The sequence below is a fragment of the Gymnoscopelus braueri genome (assembly GCF_963280865.1).
Source record: "Gymnoscopelus braueri genome assembly, chromosome: 4".
In the NCBI taxonomy this organism is placed as follows: domain Eukaryota; kingdom Metazoa; phylum Chordata; class Actinopteri; order Myctophiformes; family Myctophidae; genus Gymnoscopelus; species Gymnoscopelus braueri.
In genome coordinates this window covers 55,391,437-55,414,654 of record NC_137605.1, presented here as the reverse complement: position 1 = coordinate 55,414,654, position 23,218 = coordinate 55,391,437, and the positions used below count along the sequence as shown (strand labels likewise).

Below are 23,218 nucleotides of genomic sequence, written 5' to 3'. Positions count from 1 at the left end.
ACTGTCAGCATGTAGGAGAAACTGGTGCGTATATGGACACCCAGCCAAGCCGGATGTACCGCGGAGGTTTCGATTCATGGATTGAGAATCCATTAAAATGGATTTTAATTCATTAATCCATTAAGACTGAGAAACGCATCTGTCATTTTTGATTTCTTTGGCTATTCAAAAATAGCATATCTACAAACTCATAGCGCGGCACCGAGTGCCGCGCTATGAGCTTGCAGATCTGCTATTTTTGAAATATCGTGAAAGTTTGTGCAAATCTTTGAATATATTTTTTAAAGCAAACATTTGTAAAATATTTGGTTCCGGGGATCTACAAGCTCATAGATGAGCTTGTAGATCTGCAATTTTTTTTATAGCCATAGAAATCGAAAAATGACACACGTGCTGCGTTCCCGGTCTTAATGGGTTAACATAAATCCCAAATTATTTATGTAGAATGGCATTTCAGCTGAAATGTACTCAGTATCATTTTAACCAAATCTGACAAACTATCAGCTTTGGTGAAGATTGTAACTGACGCCAGCTGGGAGAAATCATATTTTCAGTGAGCTGATAAAACCCAAGGTTGCTTTTTTTTCCTGTTAAAATGATTGTAGTTATTATTATTATTAATCACTAACAACATGCCACTGATATCTGCTACCATAACATCTACCATCTTCTACAGCTAATGATGCTAACTAGCTCCAGTGTTGCCACATTTTGCGAAATAAATAAGCAAGGTCTATGAAAACAAGCCCAAAAGAAGCGACCAGTCCACATGAGCACTTCAAACCTACATACGTCGGCTATTTGAAAATAGCCGATCTACAAGCTCACAACACGCCGTGATACAGCGAGTTGTGAGCTTGTAGATCTGCTATTTTCAAAAGGATGTTGAGGATGAAAAAAAGTGAAACATTTTATAAAACACAAATCTGGTACGGGGGTCCTGGCACAAATTATCCTTTCAGATGGGGCGTCCCGGTCCATGGACAAATACAAATTAAATTGGGGGTCCTGGACATTAACATATTTGAGAATCACTGGTTTAAACAATAATCAAAACATTTTGGAAACAAGCCCAAATAAACAACTACTACACTTTAGAAACAACCCCCAAAAAAACCAGACCTGGCAACACTGGCTAGCTCATGTTTATCTGCAGGACGCATGGGACCAAAAGCGAACATCAACCAGCATGTAGGGCAGCGGTTCTCAACCGTTTCTGGATCAGGGCCCACTAATTATCAATCAATGGATTGTGTGTTTGAATCAATGGGACTAAAGTGGTAAACTTGTTGGTATCACAATGACAACTCATTTTTAAAGAACAAATAGCACGACATTCTAAATATACATTGTCTTTTTTTTATATTAATGTTATATTATCATTCAAATCGTAAGTGTTTTGCCAATTATTTGGGGGCCAACTTGCAATATCATCACTGCCCACCAGAGGGCCCTGGGCTCACAGCTTGAGAATCACTGATTTACAGCAGGGTCTGCTTATTATTAAACAATATCTGCTGATGTCATATAAATCCTACGTAGTTACATAAAGACACACTTTAAAGCTACAATCCAGAACTTATTTTAATGAATAAATCATTATTTTGTAACCAATCTGTATGGAACAATACAATATAACACAGAACATCTGCAGCTGGTTGGAGGGGGTCTCCTTACTCTTCCATCGAGACATTTGGACACCTACTGTACCGGTTGACAATGGTCAATAAAGTTATTTGAAGCAACCGGTGCACTGGATTGGACACTAGATGGGCCGCCATCTTTATTGTAGTTTGGACATTGTTGCCGCCACCTCCGTCTGTAGGCAGAGGACGTTAAACTTACAGATTGTAGCTTTAATATTAGTGAGGTATAGCTGGCACACGAACCTCCAAACCAAACCACCTCTGTGTGTGTGTGTGTGTGTGTGTGTGTGTGTGTGTGTGTCTGTGTCTGTGTCTGTGTCTGTGTGTGTGTCTGTGTGTGTGTCTGTGTGTGTGTGTCTGTGTCTGTGTGTGTGTGTCTGTGTGTGTGTGTGTGTGTGTGTGTGTGTGTGTGTGTGTGTGTGTGTGTGTGTGTGTGTGTGTGTGTGTGTGTCTGTGTGTGTGTGTGTGTGTGTGTGTGTGTGTGTGTCTGTGTGTGTGTGTGTGTGTGTGTGTGTGTGTGTGTGTGTGTGTGTGTGTGTGTGTGTGTGTGTGTGTGTGTGTGTGTCTGTCAGTGGTGGAAAGTAACTAAGTATATTTACTCACGCACTGTACTTAAGTATAGTTTTGAGGAACTTCTACTTTAACTGAGTATGTCCATTTGTCAATACTTTATACTTTTCCTCCACTTCAACTCAGAGGCAAGTACGGTATTGAACGTTTTTCTTCACTACAATTATTTGAAAACTTTAGTTCCAAGTTACTTTATATATTGAGATGACTACAAAATTTACATAAACCACTTAATCCCTATATATTATATTTAATCTACTCAAAAGAAGCCTTTCTACTAGCTCTGTGAGATCGTAGAAAGCAATTTTCTACAAAGATGGAAAAACGTTGTGTATGTTGACGGCTCAAGTAAAGTTTTGAATACAGGCCTTTTACTTGTAACAGGGTATTTCTATTTTGTGGTATCGCTCCTTTTACGGAGTAAAAATTGGAGTACTTCTTCCACCACTGTTGTGCGTGTGTGTGTACGCACGCACGCGCGTGTGTGCGTGTGTAAATAACAGCATAATTTATCTCTCCAGCTTAAAAATTGTTTATAAAAGTCTCTAACAGTCTTAACAATTCTACTGATTGTAAAATGGTATGAATCAGTCGTGCTGGTGGTGTCGGGACCATCCGGATGACATACGGATCAGCGTGAGTCGGCCATCTTGCTGAACTTCTCCTGCAGGGCGTTCATAGCGAGCGGCAGGCCACCGTCCAACGGGCAGCCTTCCACCAGACTGTTCATGGGCGTGGGCGGGAACTGATCAGTGTCCTCCTCTTCCTGGTCTCCCTGGTGACCGGCTCCACCCATCTCCCGCCCCCTGAGGAAGTCCTTGACGATGGGGAGGAGCTTCTTGCGCGAGGCCAGCGCGTTGCCCTGGTGATAGGCCACGATGTGGGGGTAGGGACAGCTCATTGGACGCAGACTGAGGCTGGGCCGGCCGTCCTCCAGAGCCTGGCTGACCTGAGAGCAGCACAGAGATAATATTAAAAGGTAGTGTAATGGTCCGTTCACACGGGCAGATAAAAAGATACACGCTATCATTCATTTTCAATGGAAGCCAGCGACATGAAGATACAAAGATACATCCGACGTTTGTAGCTGTAGCTCTAGCGACAAAGATACAAAGCTACAAATTCAAGTTGAGCGGGGTTCAACTTCCAGATACAACTGTAGCTCCGATGTCCGTATGTTTGATGACGTCAGCGTCCGCGTTGAGCAACACAGATACAAAGCGACACAGCGACAAAGATGCAGTGTATTTTAGTATCTTTGTATCTGGCCCGTGTGAACGCACCTTAAGGGTCAGGGTTTCTCAAGCTTTTTCATGTCAAGGACCCCCAAAATGTATGCCTATTTGGCCGCGGACCCCCATCTCAAATATTTAGTTCCAGGGACCCCCAGAAGCAAAGATTTGATTTTTGATTTACAAATGTTCGCTTAAAAAAAAATATATATATATTCAAAAGGTTTGTACAAATTTTCAATTTTTCAAAAATAGCAGATCTACAAGCTCGTAGCGCGGCACCGAGTGCAGAGCTTGTAGATCTGCTATTTTTGAATAGCCAAAGTATAAAATATGGATAAAGGGATTAAAATGATTGTGACGCTTTATTAACTCATTTTGCTGGGGACCCCCTGGTATCTCCCCAAAGGACCCCTGGGGGTTGAAAACCAATGGTGTAAGTGATATTTCTTTGGTTAAAAACTAAAAGGTTGTTTGTTAAAAAGTTAAAGCTCTCTGATAGTAATAACTGCTATAGTGTTTGTTCAGAGACATGGAGACTCCTGTTACTGAACAAACACTCTATAGAAATGATTACTATTAGAATATAGAGATATATTTAACACGTATCTTAAACTAAAGAAGAATATAGAGAATGGATAATTCATTACAGAGGAATAAACCCCGACAGGGAGATGCAGGACACAGACACAAAGCCAATAGAAGCTTTCGTAGATAGTTTTTTGTAGTAGGGCTGCAACTATCGGTTATTTTCTTAGCGACTATTCTATCAATTAATACATTTCTATCTCTTAATCGAATAATCGAGAAGTGCAGGTTTACCTTGTATGCCCTGTATACGGTGTACGGTGACGTACGTAAATAGTGAAAAAGCTCACAATTCTTAACCTATTACATGCCCAAAATATGGATTGATTATTAATCGATTATTTTATAAAATATTGATTAATGACTACATTTTTTAAATAACCGTTTCAGTTCAATCAACTGATGCACCCCTGATTTGTAGTTGTCCGTGCATTTCTTACCTCCTCTCTGTAGAGGCCGCTGTGGCTGTACACAGCCAGTTGTCTGAATGGTTGCTGCTTGTTGTTGAAGGCTATGGTCATGGCTATCAGCACGTCATAGCCATGTTTCTGACAGAAGGAGCTCAGGTCCTGATCCAGATCTGCTCTTTGGAGAAACTCCTGAGGGGGAAAAAAACAACTGTGTTTGTAATCACACGTTCACACCTGGTCCTACTGGGAGCTGCCCACAGTCCTCTGCTGTTATCGTCCCCGTCGGGTGAAAACCTCATTATGTCAGTCCAAAAATGTTACTTTTCAGGATTCAAATTCAAAAGCATCAAAAGTAGCAGATCTACAAGCTCGAAACGTGGCGCTTTTTGCGCCGCGTTTCGAGCTTGTAGATCTGCTACTTTTGATGCTTTTGTGTGACTCTGTAGTATAATCAAGTAGGGCGTTAATTTACGAAAAAACACAATGTTAAAATATGGAGATAAGAGGTTTCTGAGCGACAGCGACAATATCGCTAATAGAACAGGACGTCACACACCCACTCAATCACCACCTTAACCTACTGCCCTACGGGTGTAGGTACACAACACTGAGGTGCAGAAGGGCTCTCTTTTTTTTTTGTGTGCTTTTTATGCCTTTATTTAGAGAGGGATAGGGACAGTAGGCTGACAGGAAATGGGAAAGAGAGATGGGGGGGGGGTGACACGCAGCAAAGGTCGTCGGGAACGGGAGTCGAACCCGCGACACGCTGTCAAGCTGGCATTGCAACCTAGGGTGCCTGGACCGTCACGCTACGGCCCAGGCCAGGTTTTTGAATCTTATAGTTTTTTTTAAAAATTACTATTATTTTATCCACAAAAAAAACTTTACTGGAGGGAGACCACTGTATAATGCAAAAAATAGTTTTAATGTCTTCAAACAGCTATTTTACAACGTTTTGTTTAGGCGAATGAACAAACGATTGGCTCAAAACCGACTACTCCGCAACGCGTTTCGAGTTTGATAACTCTACCTCGGGTTATCACACCCGAAACGCGTTGTTGAGTTTGTTCATTTGCCTACACAAAAAGTCGTAAAATAGCCGGTTTTGAAGGCATTACAACTCCCAACTATTGCACAATAATTTCACTGTCTGCACTATAAAACACTTGAATCTTTAACATGACAATGTGTTGCACGAAACCCAAGGGATTTCCTTAATTACTACCTCTGTGATTAGGAGAAATGTCCATCAGTGTTTTCATGATGTTGTTTAAAATGTTCTAATTATAAAGTGAACAGAAAACCAGTAGAACCGGTCTGTTTTTTTTTTTTTCACGTTCCATTAGTGGAACATTCCATGGGTGTGACACCAAGTCAAACGTGAGTCGTTTTGTGTCCACGTGACGTAGAGCTCTGATAGGACAGCTGGGTGTGACATGACTGGCACAGTACTCACAATGCTGACTCATCACGGTTAAACCTATTCTGGGGGATGTGATAATAGGCCAGTGGTGGAAAAAGTACTCACATCTTTTACTTAAGTAAAAGTATCAATACTGCAATATAAAAAGACTCTGTTACAAGTAAAAGTCCGGAATTCAAAATTTACTTGAGTAAAAAGTACAACACTATTGACATCAAAATGTACTTAAAGTACCAAAAGTTTAAAGTACTCATTATGCAGAATGTCCCATTTCAAGTTTTCAAATGTATAAAAATCTTTTGAAAATCGCAGATCTACAAGCTCACAATGCATTGCGATGCGACGCATTGTGAGCTTGTAGATCTGCTTTTTTTCAAATGGCCGAAATATAGAACATCAATGAATCAATGTTGGTGTCCTTGATGTGTTTGATATATACGATACATATTTGAGAACTACCGTCTGATTTCATGAACCTTTAATAACCTTTGCTATAACTCCATGTCGTTACGTCAACACAAAGATGTTGGTTCCCATGGCAACTTCAGGTAGTTAGATGTTGGTTGCCATGGTAACTGGTCATTTTCTTATGCATTTTGGACAATAACCCAAGCATAGAGACAGTCGCGCTGTTTAACCACTTCAAACCCCAGCATATGTATTGTGGGGAAAGCTTTCACTGAAAATAGCAGATGGACAAGCTCACTCGTTGTGAGCTTGTCCATCTGCTATTTCCCCACAATAACAGAAAGGACACTAGTATAGAGCCCTGAAGGACTCCGGTCAACCATATAGAGTGTAAGTGGTTAAATCCTCTACACCAGTGGTTCTCAAACCTTTTCATGTCAAGGACCCCCAAATTAACACTTATTAGCCAGCGGACCCCCATTTGAAAAGATATGCCAGGGACCCCCATAAGAGAAGATTTGTACGGCTCTAGCAGTGATTCTCAACCATTTTAATTTCAAGGACCCCCAGTTTGACATGCATTATTAGGCTACAGACCCCCATTTAATGGCATTTCTATCGCTGGGACACCAATTTATATTGCAAAATCAATGTTAATGTAACTCTGAGAGTGTACAAATGGAACCAAATGGACCCGTAAGGGTCCATTTGGTTCCATTTGTACACTCTCAGAGTTACAGACCCATGAGGGTCCATATGGTTCCTAACTATCTATCATTTAGCTGGCAGTGGTGACCCCCTGGAACTCCCTCAAGGACCCCTGGGGGTCCCCGGACCCCACTTTGAGAACCAATGCTCTACACTTAGTGAAACGGACCTGAGCTGGCTCTGGACTGGTCTGGGTCTGCTCTTAGTTTCTTTCTACACCAAATCTCTTCGCCAAAAATAAGACGATCTAGAAGAGCTTGCAGATCCGCCATTTCTGGCGAATGTTCCCCCCAGAATAGAGGCAGTGCTGAGGTTAACATTAAGTGACGTCTGGCTAAGGCTGGAGGCACTTTGGTGCATGTCTCTCTCTCTCTCTCTCTCTCTCTCTCTCTCTCTCGCTCTCCTGCCTCTCTCTCACTGTTATCTGCCGGAAATAGATCTTTTAAAAAAAAGGAAAGTATTGATGTCTGTAACCACGGAAACTAGGTGTGTGCATCTCACCCTCCGAGACCGATTCAAGACTGCACACACACACACACACACACACACACACACACACACACACACACACACACACACACACACACACACACACACACACACACACACACACACACACACACACACACACACACACACACACACACACACACACACACACACACACACACACACACACAGTGTATTGTGTGCATACACATATAAATGTAAAATATATATTACACACATACTGTGCCGTGCGCACATACACAGATAGATAATATTAAGTAGGAGCCATGCACACAGCACCTTCAAGCACCTCAAAGTGAACTATATTTTTTCGATTTGTCATACTATTGTTGCTATTCTTTATGTATTTGTTCGTGTTGTTATTGCTGCTGGACTGTTATGGAACAAAACTAAATCTGTACTCGAGTTTACAATACAAGATCTAACAATACAAATCCACTATTACTTTTCTCAACAAACAGTCGAGTCTTGATTTTGACAGCAATTTTTTATTTAGTCTTAAATTCCATTTAGTTTTAGTCATCTGAAATGTTTTAATTTTTGTCTAGTTTTAGTTGACTAAATATCATAAGATTATAGTCGACTAAATCTACAGTTGATTTAGTCGACTAAAATGTATCTTGGCGGTGCCGTGATGGCGTCGTAATGGCTGACTGTACACTTGGTTGCATGCTGAAAATAGCAGATCTACAAGCTCGCAACGCGTCACGCTGCGACGTGTTGTGAGCTGGTAGATCTGCTATTTTCAGAGCGCAACACCCGAGCACAACCAAACATAAAAGGACTTGTCTTTTAGTTCTACTGGATCTCTTCTCCACTATAGTCCCTCACTAACATTTTAGTCTAGTTTTTATTTGTTGACAAAATTGTCAATATATTTAGTCTTAGTTTTAGTCATCGTTGCTTAGTTTTTATTTAGTTTTTATTTAGTTTTCATCACTGAAAAAAGGTAGTCGACGAACATTTTCCGTCATAGTTTTAGTCTACGAAATCAACACTGGGCTGTACTACCTGTTCTGTTAACCACTGGTTCTGAAAGTGGGCTTAGGGGACCCCCCAGGGGTCCTTGGAGGGGTTCCAGGGGGTCCCCAGCCAAATTAGTTAACATAGCATCACAATCATTTTAACCACTTTATCCATTTATGCGTTGGCTATTCAAAAATAGCAGATCTACAAGCTCTCTCAGCGCGTCACTTCGTGCCGTGCTGAGAGAGCTTGCATATCTGCGATTTTGGAAAATATTAGAAATTTTTTTTCTGGGCATTTCATTAAAAAGGTTGAATAATTTCAAAGCACTTCAAATATTTAAAATCAATTTCCAAATTCTTCCAAACTTACTGAGTCGCCTATAATGAAACGCCCTTTAATAGGGACTCCAGGTTGAAAGTGATTAAGTCTTTCTGTGGGTTTTATAAACATTTGACGTCAACAATCAATGAAAAGTATTAACAAGAGCTTGTGACTAAATAATATTGCATTGGATCCACTGGAACACATTATTTTTTCCATTTCCTGCCAAGTAACAGTTTTGGACATACAAGGTTTCAGTGACGATATACAATATATATATATATATATATAGTGTATGAAGTTCTTACCTCCAGGGTCATGTATATAACTGAAACGGCCACGTTCAAGTCTCCTTCTGCCACTGCCTTCATGTCCTTCAGCAGCATCTGCCGTGTGCTCAAACCTGTGACACACACAGCACAGTACATGACACCACACGCTGGGCTGGTTCACACCTAGAGAATGTTATGTTGTTCTTATATGTTGTGGTGTTTGTGTGTAGCATATCTTATATGTCCTTAAAGGGATTCTAGGCAACATTAAGCCTACATTTAAAAAATATGTATATATATAATATTTTGCATTTTTTCCCCTCTATCAGCCACTATATAATGATACTGGGGTGTTTTCCTGCATTGAAACACAGTCCTCTTTCTGAAATCCGTAGTTTCCCTACAGTTTATGTTTTGACATCCGGGTATCCGGGACGTAAATGAACGCACGCATGTGCGCGTCCGTGCGCGTCCGTGTCCGTGTGAACTGTTCGAGTGAAACCGAATAGAACCGAGTGCAGCCGACAAAAATGGAACAAGACGCCATTGTTTTCTGCTGCGCTGTTTTTACTTTTTACTTTCGGTTTTAAAACGCTCTCAAACTTATTTTTTGAGGCACGGAATTCACTTTTAAGATATCGTTTGGATAGAATTTAGTTGTTTAACTTCATTATGTGGTGAATTTATCATGACAGAGCCTATTTAAAAATAAAACATTCAGAGAACCGGCAGGGGCGGGCAGTGACACGCATTGTATCCGAATAAAGCAACCTATTTTCGGCATGGCCCATTCAGAAGTCCCCCCTGCGTCACCCCCTGGTGGTCGGGGAAACGAACTGCTGATGAGGAGGAGGGGGGGGGGGGGGTGGAGGGGCGGTGTTTGACAACAGTTGTTATCTTTTTTTGATCTCTGAACTTGCCTAGAATCCCTTTAACCACTTAAATCCTATATAATAATAATACATTTGATTTATAACGCACTTAAAAATGTTGTGTGTGCTACAGTGCTACAGGGTTTAAGAACATGGCATAGGGGCGCCCGCTGGTCTAGGGGTCCAGACGCGTACCACATAAGCACATATAAACCTGACAGCGTGTGGCGGGGTTCGAATCCCAATGACCTTTGCCGTTTGTCACTCCCCGTGTCTCTCTCCCCGTTTCCTGTCTATCTCCACTGTTTGACTAGTTACCAATAAAGGCAGAAAATACAAAAAAATAATCTATTAACAAAAAAATCATGGCATAAATCAGCAAAGGCAACCATACAATAACACGGGACACTACTAGGCTAAAGGGTCAAATTAAAAACTAGGTAAAATCAGGCCATAGAAAGACGCCCAAGAATAATTAAGAAAACGCCAGGGTGCCCAATGACTCTATACCATTGGTTCTCAAAGTGGGGTCCATGGACCCTCAGGCTTCCTTGAGGGCAGTGGTTATCAACCTATTTCATGTCAAGGACCCCTAAATTGATATACATTTGGCTGCGGACCCCCAACTGAAAATGTTTTTTTTGCCATGGACCCCCAAAAGCAAAGATTTGAGTTAAAAATGTTCGCTTTAAAAAATACATATATATTCAAAGATATGCAGATTATGCACCCATTTTCAAGATTACAAAAAAAAAAAGCAGATCTACAAGCTCATAGCACGGCACCGGCTTGTAGATCTGCTATTTATGAATAGCCAAAGCTAAGTGGTTAAAAATGATTGTGACACTATGTTAACTAATTTTGCTGGGGACCCCCTGGTACCGTCCCAGGGACCATTGGTGGTCCCCGGACCACTGCTTGAGAACCACTGCTTGAGGGGGTTCCAAATGGACCCTTACAGGTCTGTAACTCTGAGAGTGTACAAAAGGAACAAAATTGGTTCCATAATGTGTACACTCTCAGAGTTATGGGGGTCCTTGAAATAAAAAAAAATGTTTGAGAACCACTGCTCAATACCACCATGAGCACTTAACATATTGTCATTAAAATCCAACAAAAAACAGTCAATGTAATTTTGCTAATCACAATCACGTCTTGTGGAAGGAATTCACCAATAATGCCATCAAGGACAGTAAGCCAAGTCATTATGAGTTCTCACTGAGTGGCGCAAATTGGTAAACAGCCCACAAATAACAACTTGTCACCCGAGGGAAAGGCAATTAGATTTTCTATCAAAGCGGCAGAAACAGCGAGGACTTCTCACCAAGCTCCATGTGACAGATAATGGTCTCAGCAGGACGACTTATTTACTGTCTCACAAGATGGTTAACCCATTAAAACTGGGAACGCATGATCTGTGTAACCACTTTAACCATTATTTCATAATTTGGCTATTCATAAATAGCAGATCTACAAGCTCATAGCGCGGCACCGAGTGCCGCGCTATGAGATTGTAGATCTGCTATTTTCGAAAAATCATGAACATTTGTGCAAATCTTTACATATATATGTATCTGATTTGTAACTCAAATCTTTGCTTCTGGGGGTCCCTGGAACTAAATATTTTGAGTTGGGGGTCCGCGGCCAAATACATATAATTTTGGGGGTCCTTGACACGAACATGTTTTGAGAACCACTGATATTATAGCAACATACGTTTTTCAGAAAACTGTTAGGATTTAGACAAGATTTGAGTTAAAAATGTTCGCTTAAAAAGGTTTGCACACATTTTCACGATTTTTCTAAAAGAAAATTAGATCTACAAGCTCATAGCGCGGCACTCGGTGCCGCGCTATGAGCTTGTAGATCTGCTATTTTTTGAATAGCCAAAGAGATCTAAAAATGACACGGATGCGTTCCCGGTCTCAATGGGTTAAACACAGCAAGCCATTTCCTGAGGGGAATTCATGAAATAAAGCCTTGTGGACTCTGAAGCCTCCATCTGCCCTGACAAGGAGACGTTTGAGAACTCACTTAATAGATATGGTTGTGTTTTGATATTATTTCTTCTATTGTTATGATTATAAACATTCAGCAACAACTGCAAGTTGTGGATACTGTATAAGAAAACAATAGCCAGCTCTCCGAAGTCCTTCTGGTACTGTTTAATTCATAAATAAGGCACAGGAATACAGAGACGCGTTTCAGCGTCAAGCCTTCCTCAACATGTACTGTATCTACATACAGTATATGTATATATATATACATACTGTATACACACAGAGGAAGGCTTGACGCCGAAACGTGTATGCCCGCGCCTTATTTATGAATAAAAAAATACCAGAAGAATTTCGGAGTGATGGCTAGTCTTTGTTTTATACATTTATACAGTCATACAGTTTATACAGTCTTAAGCCGTGCACCCGGCAAAACTGTTATTAGAATGGACTGAGTGTGCTGGTTTTTGTTTCTACTTCAATTTCTCATGTGGCCCGCCATCGAACATTATTGCACAAAATGTACTTAAAGTACCAAAAGTAAAAGTACTAAAATGTTTGAAAATAGCAAATCTACAAGCTCACAATGTGTCGCGATGCGACGAGTTGTGAGCTTGTAGATCGGCTATTTTCAAATAGCCTAGGTACAAAATAGGGCTAAAGTGGTTAATGTATGTTTTATAATGTAATAATTTCTGCAAAGTATTTAGTAACTAAAGTTTTCAAATAATTGTAGTGGAGTAAAAGTACAATATTTGCCTCTGAGATGTAGTGGAGTAGAAGTAAAAGTATGATTGGGTATACTCCAGTAAAGTAAAAGTACCTAAAAATTGTACTTAAGTACAGTACTTGAGTAAATGTACTTAGTTACTTTACACCACTGCCCCTGCTCAACTCCAAACCTTTTCACCGAAAATAGCCAATGTACGTATCTCTGATATTTTCGACGAATGTTCGCCCCAATACAGGGACGCTAGGGTCCATGAGGTTAATCAACACAGCCAGTTTACCTGAGACGTCAAACTTGGCATTCTGGAGGGACTGGAAGAGAGCGCCTCTCGGTGGCAGGCTGGGGAAGCGCGCCTCCAGCAGGGCAGCAATCTGACTGTCTTTAGGAGTCACCTTCCCTGCCTCTGGAGCCATGTTGACACAGTCTAACACTATGGTACCTGACAGACAGACAGACAGACAGACAGACAGACAGACAGACAGACAGACAGACAGACAGAGAAGGAAGGAATAAAAATGATTTCAGAACTAGTGCCATGATTCTTGTATATTCATCGCATATTCGTACAACCACTGTTCCTCCCATCTTTACCATATTTGGAGTCAGCTGAAAGCTGTTATCAAAGTGAACCATCAAATTTTATTTAATTTAACTTTCCAATACATTCTTTATACGTTTCAGATTTCCTTCTTTAAGGTTTATGCACATTTTGATCTATGGATTTCCATGACGTTTGAAGGACTTTTCCATGATCAAACAGTGCATTGCAATCCTGGTCACTATACTGCCTCCCCCTGGCCAGCCGGGGCGCCTGATGGAGGGGAAAGGAACTGGTTGGAATAACGTGCTCCTTCCACGCGCTACGTCCAACCAGGGAAACTCTCTCCTGTCAGGTGACAAGAAGGTCAGTTGGCTCTCATGCATTGAAGGAGGCATGAGCTCGGCCCTGGCCTCCCTAGGTTGGCAGAGGGAGTGTAGTGCCCAGGATTACATAGACAATTGGCACTGGGTGTAAAAAATAGGGTTACAAAATCGTGGGATAAAAATAAAAAATAAAATACATTGCATTGCAGCAAGGGCTGAATTTAATGCAATATATAAGTGCATTATCTCAGATATGATCGCATTCTCTCCAAAATATAGCACCCCTCAACACATCTGTACTACAGATGTGTTGAAAGCGCATTATAATTCAGGATGTCAGATTTCCACGTGGCTTATGGCAGATTTGACATAAAACGATTGTGACTTGCTGCCTTGTGACTGAAGTGGAACAGTCATTGCGAATAGTACATTTGCTACTTTCAGAGACTTCCATAACCACAGACATTGTCTCCTGGGTAGGTATCTCTAGAGACCAGTAGATACCAGTACACTAGTCTTACCATACAGAGGTATTGCTAGCAGTTGGTCTATAGAGACCAGTAGATACCAAGTAAAGTCTTACCATACAGTAGTAAAGCTAGCAGTTGGTCTATAGAGACCAGTAGATACCATAGAGTTATAATCTATCTAGAGAGCGGACGACCCCACCCCCACCTATTCATTTCGATGAAAGTTGCTAACAAGCACATGAAGCACCCGGAAGTACCTCTACTTCTTGGATTGGCTCCAACATTGGAGCCAATAGAGTAGGAGCAGCTAGCGTTTCAGCCGATAGAAGCACGCACAGTAGCGTCCCAAATGTGGAAGTCCTGCAATACCAGATTTGGCCACCAGGCTTCTGAGGCTTCAATCATTCTCTGCGGTTCTGGGGGCTTAAACTAGATACCAGTAAAGTCTTACCATAGAGTAGTAACGCTAGCTGCTAGTCTATAGTAGAGACACGTAGAGACCATTAGATACCAGTAAAGTCTTACCATACAGTATTAATGCTAGCAGTTGGTCTATACTATAGAGACCAGTAGAATACCAGTAAAGTCTTACCATACAGTATTAACACTAGCTGCTAGTCTATAGTAGAGACCAGTAGAGACCATTAGAGACCAGTAAAGTCTTACCATACAGTAGTAACGCTAGCTGCTAGTCTATAGTAGAGACCGGTAGAGACCAGTAAAGTCTTACCATACAGTATTAACGCTAGCTGTTAGTCTATAGTAGAGACCAGTAGAGACCAGTAAAGTCTTACCATACAGTAGTAACGCTAGCTGTTGGTCCAGGATGTCCGCAGCCTTCTGGACGATGCGCTCCGTTACCAAGGTGACGCAGGAGCCCACTGTCTCCACGGTAACTGGGCAGGAGGGGGAGGGATCTCTCTCCAAAAGGTGGTGGTCGATGACCTCTACTACTGCCCCCTCAAGGTCACTATCAGAACTACACACAGACAAACAAAAACAAACGGTCACAATGACATACAAATACATAACCGAGCTGGTTCACAGTTCACACTATTACCAGCAGAGGGAGAACAGTAGAACAGTGGCTCTCACACTTTTTCATGTCAAGTCAATTCAAGTTCATCTTTATTTACGTGATAGCACATTTAAAAATAACAGCAGTTTACACAAAGTGCTTTCCAATCAAGGATGACCAGCAACAACACGATAGTCTGTCATGTCAAGGACCCTCAAATAGCCTTTTTTTGTCTCCGCCGAAGGTGGAGAATATGTTTTCGCTTTGTGTGAGCAAACATTGTTAGCCAAGCTAACATTGGGCAAGCTCCACGTGACACGTGTCAATTTGTTGACACCAATGCCTCTGATTGGCTAGAGGGACGCGTGACGAAATAAAGTTCTATAAATAGGTGTGTCACTTCAAAAAGCCCCTACTTTTTGAAGTGAGGTAAAACAGGATCAATCAGACTTGATTGGAACAGTACCTTCAGTAAGTCCAAGTCACCCGTCTGTGCGTGTGTGTTTCCCTCTGAGAACACCTAACATTGGTCAAGCAAAGGCGCAGAAGGCCAAAGCTAAGAAAGCATACTCATCTACAATTGTAACGTAGAAGAGGACTAGAGTTGAAATGATCCCACAACAAAGCCGAACTCTCAATACGTGTCAATATGTTGACATCAATGTCTCTGATTGGCTAGAGGGACGCATGACGAAATACAATCCTATAATAAAAAGGTGTGTCACTTCAAAAAGCCGTTTACGTTTTTGAAGCGAGGTAAGACAGGATCAATCAGTCTTGATTGGAACAGTATCTTCTAGTCCAAATCACCCGTCCATGCGTGTGTGTGTCCCTTTGAGAACACCTGACATTGGTCAAGCAAAGGCGCAGAAGGCCAAAGCTAAGAAAGCATACTCATCTACAACAGTAACACAGAAGAGGACTAGAGTTGAATTGATCCCACAACAAGACCGAAATCTTAATACGTATTAATATGTTGACACCAATGCCTTTGATTGGCTAGAGGAATGCATGACGAAATACAATTCTATAAATAGGTGTGTCACTTCAAAAAACCGTTTACGTTTTTGAAGCGAGGTAAGACAGGATCAATCAGTCTTGATTGGAACAGTACCTTCCAGTCCAAATCACCCGTCCGTGCGTGTGTGTGTCCCTCTGAGAACACCTGACATTGGTCAAACAAAGGCGCAGAAGGCCAAAGCTGATCAAACACACCAATCAACTATCATATTGCTATGATAATATAATTGCTATAGTCTGCTGGCGGAGACTTGTGCTCCGAGGAGCACATTTTCTAGTTTTAAATATCCTATCTTACAAGCCTACAACATTGCGACACGTTGTGAGCTTGTAGATCAGCTATTTTCAAATACTGTAGCCGATGTTAGTGGTTAAATTTGATTTGACGCTATATTAAAACACATTTTGCTGGGGACCCCCTGGAACCCCATCAAGGAAGGACGCCCGGGGGGTCCCCAGACCCCACTTTGAGAACCACTGCAATAGAAGCTCTGACTAAAGAGTAGTCTCTAACGCCAGACTATCTCTTAACCCATTTTCACCACTTTAACCATCGTCTTATACTTTGGGCTATTCTAAAATAGCAGATATACAAGCTCATAGCCGCGGTGCCACGCTATGAGCTTGTATATCTGCTATTTTTTTTTTTTATCTTGAAAGCGAGTAAACATTTTTTACTCAAATCTTTGCTTCTGGGGATTCTACAAATTTCTTCTAAATCCTAACAGTTTTATTTTTTATTTTTTTACGTATGTTGCTATATATCAGTGGTTCTCAAACGTTTTCATGTCAAGGACCCCCAAAATGATACGCATTTGGCAACGGACCCCCATCTTAAATTTATTTTTTTTTCCCCAGAAGCAAAGATTTGAGGTAAAATTTTATATTCAAAGATTCACACACATATTTACGATAAAAATAAATAAATAGCAGATATACAAGCTCATAGCGCGGCACTCGGTGCCGCGCTATGAGCTTGTATATCTGCTATTTTTGAATAGCCCCAAGAAATCTTAAAATGACACAGATGCGTTCCCGGTCTTAAAGGGTTAAACTAAATCTTTGTTACGGAGAGACTGTAATTCCACCCCATAACAGAAAGTATTCGGCCAATCACAACAAAGCTTTCACCAAAATGGTGAATTAAAAATTCCTGTTGACGTGACTGACTGCACGGGGCAAACGGAACGGAAGTGAGCTTCAGCAGAACATCATGTTAGACGGAAGGCATTTGAAACGTGTGGGAGCCAACATGTCTGCGTTGAGAGAATGAACAACAGACGTGTTGTATTTCTATGTCTGCCGTCTGTCTACTGTGCAGCAGTGGTTCTCAAGCTGTGGGTCGGGACCCGGGGGAGTTACCAGATAACGGTGAAGTGACAATTTAAGGACTTTTTTAATACCTAGAAAAAAAGTAGGAAAAAAAAGGAAAGGAAAATACCATTACTGCATCAAAAGTAATAAACAAACTGGTCAAACATTGGCCAAATTGTCAAATAATATTAGAAAGAGGCAAAACAAATTTAAAATAGCAGATCTACAAGCTCACAACGCCTCGCAATGTGAGGCGCTGTGAGCTTGTAGATTGTAGATTTTCACAAAATGTATCTGTGGAACCGAGTAAAACTAAATGTAATTCCTCAACTCCTACAATTCCAAGTGATTATCAGTTCAAATATGATTATTTTGGGGGTCACGGCCTGAAAAGGTTGAGAACCACTGCTGTCCAGCAAGGACAGCAGTGGTCTATTTTCTAAGGAAGGGACACCGACGTCATTTTCTCTATCCTGCAATTCCAGCCGGCATATTCGTCGCACTGGGTGGCAGACTCACACCGGAAGTTCAGTGAATAACATTGGAGTCTATGAGAGCCGGCTGGACAGCTTATGAACAAACACTATTTCTGAACGATTGAGACCTTTATAAAATACCTTGTCTCACGCCAATTTACTTCTGACCTTTATAAAATACTTTGTCTCACGCCAATTTACTTCTGACCTTTATAAAATACTTTGTCTCATTCCAATTTACTTCTGACCTTTATAAAATACTTTGTCTCATGCCAATTTACTTCTGACAGGCAGCCAAGATCTAAAAACTCACAACACATCTCAACGCAATGCGTTGTGGGCTTGTACATCTGATTTTTTTTCGCCAAGACATTTGGGTGTAGAGGGGGGAAAAGGAGAGGGCCAAATATGGAGCCCTGAGGGACCCCAGTCAATGAAGTATATAGGGTTAAGTGATTAATATGGCAGCACCATCACCCATCACCGCATACATCGATCTATAAGCTCACAACACGCCAAACCGTGCAACACCAGCGTAAGAGGTCTATAAATGAAGCATATAGGCCCAGGCAAATCTTCACTTATGCCCAAAATAGGGACTCTGGGGTTCATGTGGTTAAAGTTCACATGGGAAGACTAAGGTTATGGACTCATTAAAGAAACCACTAGGTGTCACCAAAATACATGAGAATGACTACAGTAGAACACAGGCACTGACTCAAGGTCATTGGGTTTAGCAGATAGCAGTTTAACCACTCAAACTCTCCGTATTTGTTTAGCTTTTTTTAACCCACACAACACCAACTCTCTTCGGCAAAAGTAGCCAATCTACAAACACTTTGCAACACATTGTGAGCTAGCTTGCGTCCATTTTCAACGCCAGTGAATGTTCCCCACAGAATAGGGAGGCTAGGGTTCAAGTGATTCATGGATCTTGCAGGTCTGTTACTCTGAGAGTGTACAAATGTAACCAAATGGACCATTTGTACACTCTCAAGAGTTATGGGGGTCCTTGAAATAAAAATAAGTTTGAGAACCACTAGGTTGTGTCACAGTAGTAGTTTGCTACAGATTCACTGGATGGTTGATTACATATGGACTCAGTCTCAGAGGGCGAGAAGCACACACCTAGTTTCTATGGTTACAAACATCAATACATTCCTTTTTTTAGGGTTTTATTTTTGGCATTTTGCTTTATTTCAGGCTGATGAGAGACAGAGAGAGAGGCAAGGCAGTAGAGAGAGAGAGAGAGAGAGGGGGAGGATGACATGCAGCAAAAGTGATTCGGGTCGGACTCAAACGGGCGGCCAGCTGCAGGAAGGACTATAGCCTTATTTAGATGGTATTATGCACTCATACTCTTACTCCCCAGACATCAATACATTCCTACCTATTTTTGGAAATGTTGGAGGAAAAAAACAAAACTTTTTTTTAAAAATCCAATGGATTTACAAGACGTTACGAGAATGATGCAATATGAGGTTTCTGCCTAACAGTAATGAATAGGGTGACATGAATGCACACAGAGAGACAGACCATTAAAAAATGTGAATCTCTGGTTTCTTTCAAAATTGGCCGTTATTCCTTTTTTCCATTGTACATAATATGCTAGTGTTTTGTATTTGTTGACTTATGCATTTGTGTTAAATTTGTATGCCATGTTGATGAATTGAATACATAGGACCACAATGGAAACAAGTCCCCAGGACTTTTTTGTGTCATCCTTTTAGCCTTAATGTCTGACTGTACCACGTGGGTATCCCACCGACCCAGACAGACAGACAGACAGACAGACAGACAGACAGACAGACAGACAGACAGCTACCCCCAAGCATAAACAAAGTATTACTTAAGTCTGGCTTCACAGTAACTGGTAAATAGAGGTGGAAACACCAGGCAGCCCATGTATAATAATGTATGTATGTACTGTATGTATAATAATAATATCCCCATTATGATAAAATCACTGAATAGGACATATTGTACATGATGACCATCTTTTGCAAAGAAATCACCACATCTAACTTAAGAGTAGAAAACACACCCTAAAATATTACAAATAAAACAATACAGGAATCAGACACATGCATGTTGATTACAGGCAATGAATCCAAACCCATTTTAGGCGGGAACCCCTATTTGTAACTATACCTTTCAAGACGGGAACCCTTTTTGGGGTTCCCGTTGCTATGTATAGTATATAGCAACATACATTTGTTGACATTTTTGAATAAATATTTGAAGTTTTTCAGAACACTTAGGTCAGGATTTAGAAGGTGTTTTTTAGAATCGGCCTCAGGTCTAAATGGGTTAATGACAGAATATTCTGGTGTTATGTTTTTTTATATCTGTTCCAGCTTCTGCTTTGGTGCTGAAGGCACTGGTTATTTTCAGCTCGAGTGACATTCCACATTGTCAGATTTATTTATTTATTTATTTCTTTATTTAGAGGAGCCAATTATTTTTACCCCTTTGTTTCTCTCTCAGTTTAGTCGCCAATTAATTCCAGCCCAAACCTCTCTGTGTTGCTACTGCTGTTGAACCCTACGGGCTCACCTGCCAGTGAGAAGGAGCCCCAACCGGGAGGACGTAGCGCCTCCATCCTACTCCTCCCGTTCAACACCCCAGCCCCTATGGGTCGCTAGTTTTAGTCATCATAGCTTAGTTTTTATTTCATTTTTGTCAGAGAAAAATATTTTTCGTCATAGTTTTAGTCGACAAAATCAACACTGTCTAACATTCCCGCCCGTGGGAGTCGCTAGCGCAGTGATAAAGATCACCCTCCCTGGGGCGACCTGAAAGCTGAACGGTTAGGGCGCGTACCACATGGGCGCAAAATAAATGGCTTCTTCAGCGTGTCCCCGGTTTGACTCCTGTCTGTTTGCTGTGTTTCCTTCCCCTGCTCTCTGTCAACCTTCCCTTGTCTCTGTCTCACTGTTGCTATCGAAAAAAGCACACATTTTAGAAAATAAAATGATTAAAAATAAATATTTAAGAAAAGAAAATATCCCTCAACTAAACACTGCCAATTTTAGTTCTGTAGACCTTAATAAAAGAGATGGCTAATATTTTACCATTCTGTTCTGACAGTTGTGGATATAAAGAACAAAACTATAAAAAACATAGCGCTGAAAAGAGTGTCTGTTATATACAGCACTGGTGAGGTCAAATGAAAATAGTCGGAGCCTAGCTGAGTCGTTACAATTTAACCACTCAGATCATACATGGGCAACTGGCGGCCCAGGGGCCACATGTGGCCCCCACCTTCACGTAATGTGGCCCGCAGGTTAATATCAGAATACTGATATATTATTGATTTCAGCTGTTACAATTCCAAACATGCAAACATGACCCGCTTTAATTACTTCAGTCTATATTAGTAGCTCAATGACTACCGTAGTATTAAAATGTGATTGTCTTTTTTATGTACAAAATATGTTTTTAAGTTCATAAAGTTAACATAAGTATAACTAAATGCATTTGAAATTAAATAACAATGTTACTTTTCAGGATTCCAATTCAAAAATAAAAATCTGGATTCCAATTCAAAAATAGCAGATCTACAAGCTCAAGCTTTGAGCTTGTAGATCTGCTATTTTTGCTATTTTTGTGTAGTAGGGCATTAATTACGGAAATAATAAAGTTAAAATACGGAGATAATGTACAGTATATGCAATGTGGCCCTCTGGAGTGAGTGTGAAAACATAGTGGCCCTCTCCATCATCAAAGTTGCATCACCCCTGACTCAGATAGATGTCATATTGGTCATCTCCCCCTCTAAAAATCAGTATTGGTCTCTAGTTTATACAGTAGTTATACGTTAATATCTCATGGCTGCTTTCCAGACAGCAGAAGTGCAGGTCTGAACAGAGGAGGAGGATGGTCCAACACACCTCATCAAAGGCAAAGTGTGGAGAACATCTTCACTTGCGTGTCCGACTATCCGTGGCTTGAGGTGCACGGCAGCATTACCTTGCTTTGGTAGAAATTAGAAAAAGCTGTCTATCCCATATTAGAACCAAGAACTACATCGTCTCTGTCGGGTGGAAACCTCATATGTCTAAAACTGTTACTTTTCATCCAAAAATGGCAAAAGTAGCAGATCTGCAAGGTAAAAACGCGTCACTTCACGCCACATTTAGAGACATTTGAAGATCTTCTACTTTTGATGCTTTTGTGTGACACTATGTCATGTAGGTATTATAGGGCAATAATTTACGAAAAAACTGAAAAAGTTAGAATATGGAGAGATGGAGCAACGATATGACTAATTAATGACTATCGATGGTCACTTAGAAAAATAGACTGAGTACAGTAGCTGTATGAGGAACAATGATATGTTTTTGTGTACACGGTTGACAATGTAGACACTCCCTTCCCTACTGGTTGTACAGGAGACGGTCAGTAGATCACTCTGTTTATTGTCATTAACTCTTTAACTGCCAGAGTACATACAAATAACTAAGGCCCAGACTGACAGCGATTTTTTCAAGTAGTCACAGAATATTTATCTCCAGATCGATCCCCTGATGGTTATTAATCACGGAGGGTTTCACTGTGCTTCAGCAAAAAAAAGAGAGAAATGTCATCGCGACCTCCCGTTCGCTTGTTGTACGCCGTTAAAAATAGCATGTTTCGGCAAAAAAAAACATTTAAAAAAAAAAAACACACAGGAGCCGAGATACAGGATTTTTAAATAATAATAATAAGGAAGTGAATGGAGCAGTAAATATTTGGATCACGTTATCTCCTGGTTCTGTGTGAAAAAAACAAACCAAAAAAAAATAAATATATATATATATATATATATAAACACATACTGTAGCCTATATATATATATATATATATTTTTTCCAAAACTCGTCCAAACTCGTCCATGGCAGGCAATGAGTTAAGGTCCGTCTGCTACCCGGTTAGTAGGCTCCAACGTATTCTTATTTTCTATGCTCTTAACGCTCTGCAATGCACTGTGATTGGACTTGTTCACATTGTTACTTAAGATTAGTTTTTGCTTGACCAGCGACCAATGACCGCAAATGCTAAGAATGTTGTTTAGATAGTGGAACAAACAGCCTTGGCAGCCAGATAACCCGATAGACAGAGAGACGCATCGCCCCCAGACAAATGTCCTGCTACTGGTCAAAACACTGAACCCTGTGGGTTGGTGAAGGATGCTGCAAAGGCATCCTTGAAGAAAATGAAAATAACAACTTCTGATGCGGTTGTAAGTTTACCCCAAACCATGGAACACATCATGAGATCTGCTGCGAGAAGTTATCATATTTATGTATTTGGCAATTTTTATGTGCTAATATACACTTAATAGCCTGCGTTGCCTTCATTATAAGGCTCAAATATGTTTGCGGCTCCAGACAGATTTTTTTGGTTGACATTTTGACA

The 23,218-nt window shown here is 40.8% G+C and overlaps 1 protein-coding gene across 2 annotated transcripts in view; it reads right to left on the bottom strand.

The window, feature by feature from the left end:
- Positions 1-857: 857 nt before the first annotated feature.
- The window catches only part of prune (prune exopolyphosphatase), a 29,963-nt gene continuing 7,602 nt past the window's right edge, over positions 858-23,218 (bottom strand). The window contains exons 4-9 of one of the 2 annotated variants that reach the window (XR_013933010.1): positions 14,785-14,969; positions 12,937-13,095; positions 9,094-9,188; positions 4,477-4,635; positions 1,706-3,165; positions 858-1,672 (exon numbers count right to left, since the gene is read on the bottom strand). Coding sequence is in view for 1 of the 2 variants with exons in the window: in XM_080426234.1 (XP_080282360.1) it covers positions 2,848-3,165; positions 4,477-4,635; positions 9,094-9,188; positions 12,937-13,095; positions 14,785-14,969 (916 nt within the window). In the remaining variant the exon portion in view is untranslated. Of the gene's footprint in view, positions 3,166-4,476; positions 4,636-9,093; positions 9,189-12,936; positions 13,096-14,784; positions 14,970-23,218 lie in introns of both variants that reach the window. The other variant, XM_080426234.1, reaches the window with a different exon arrangement.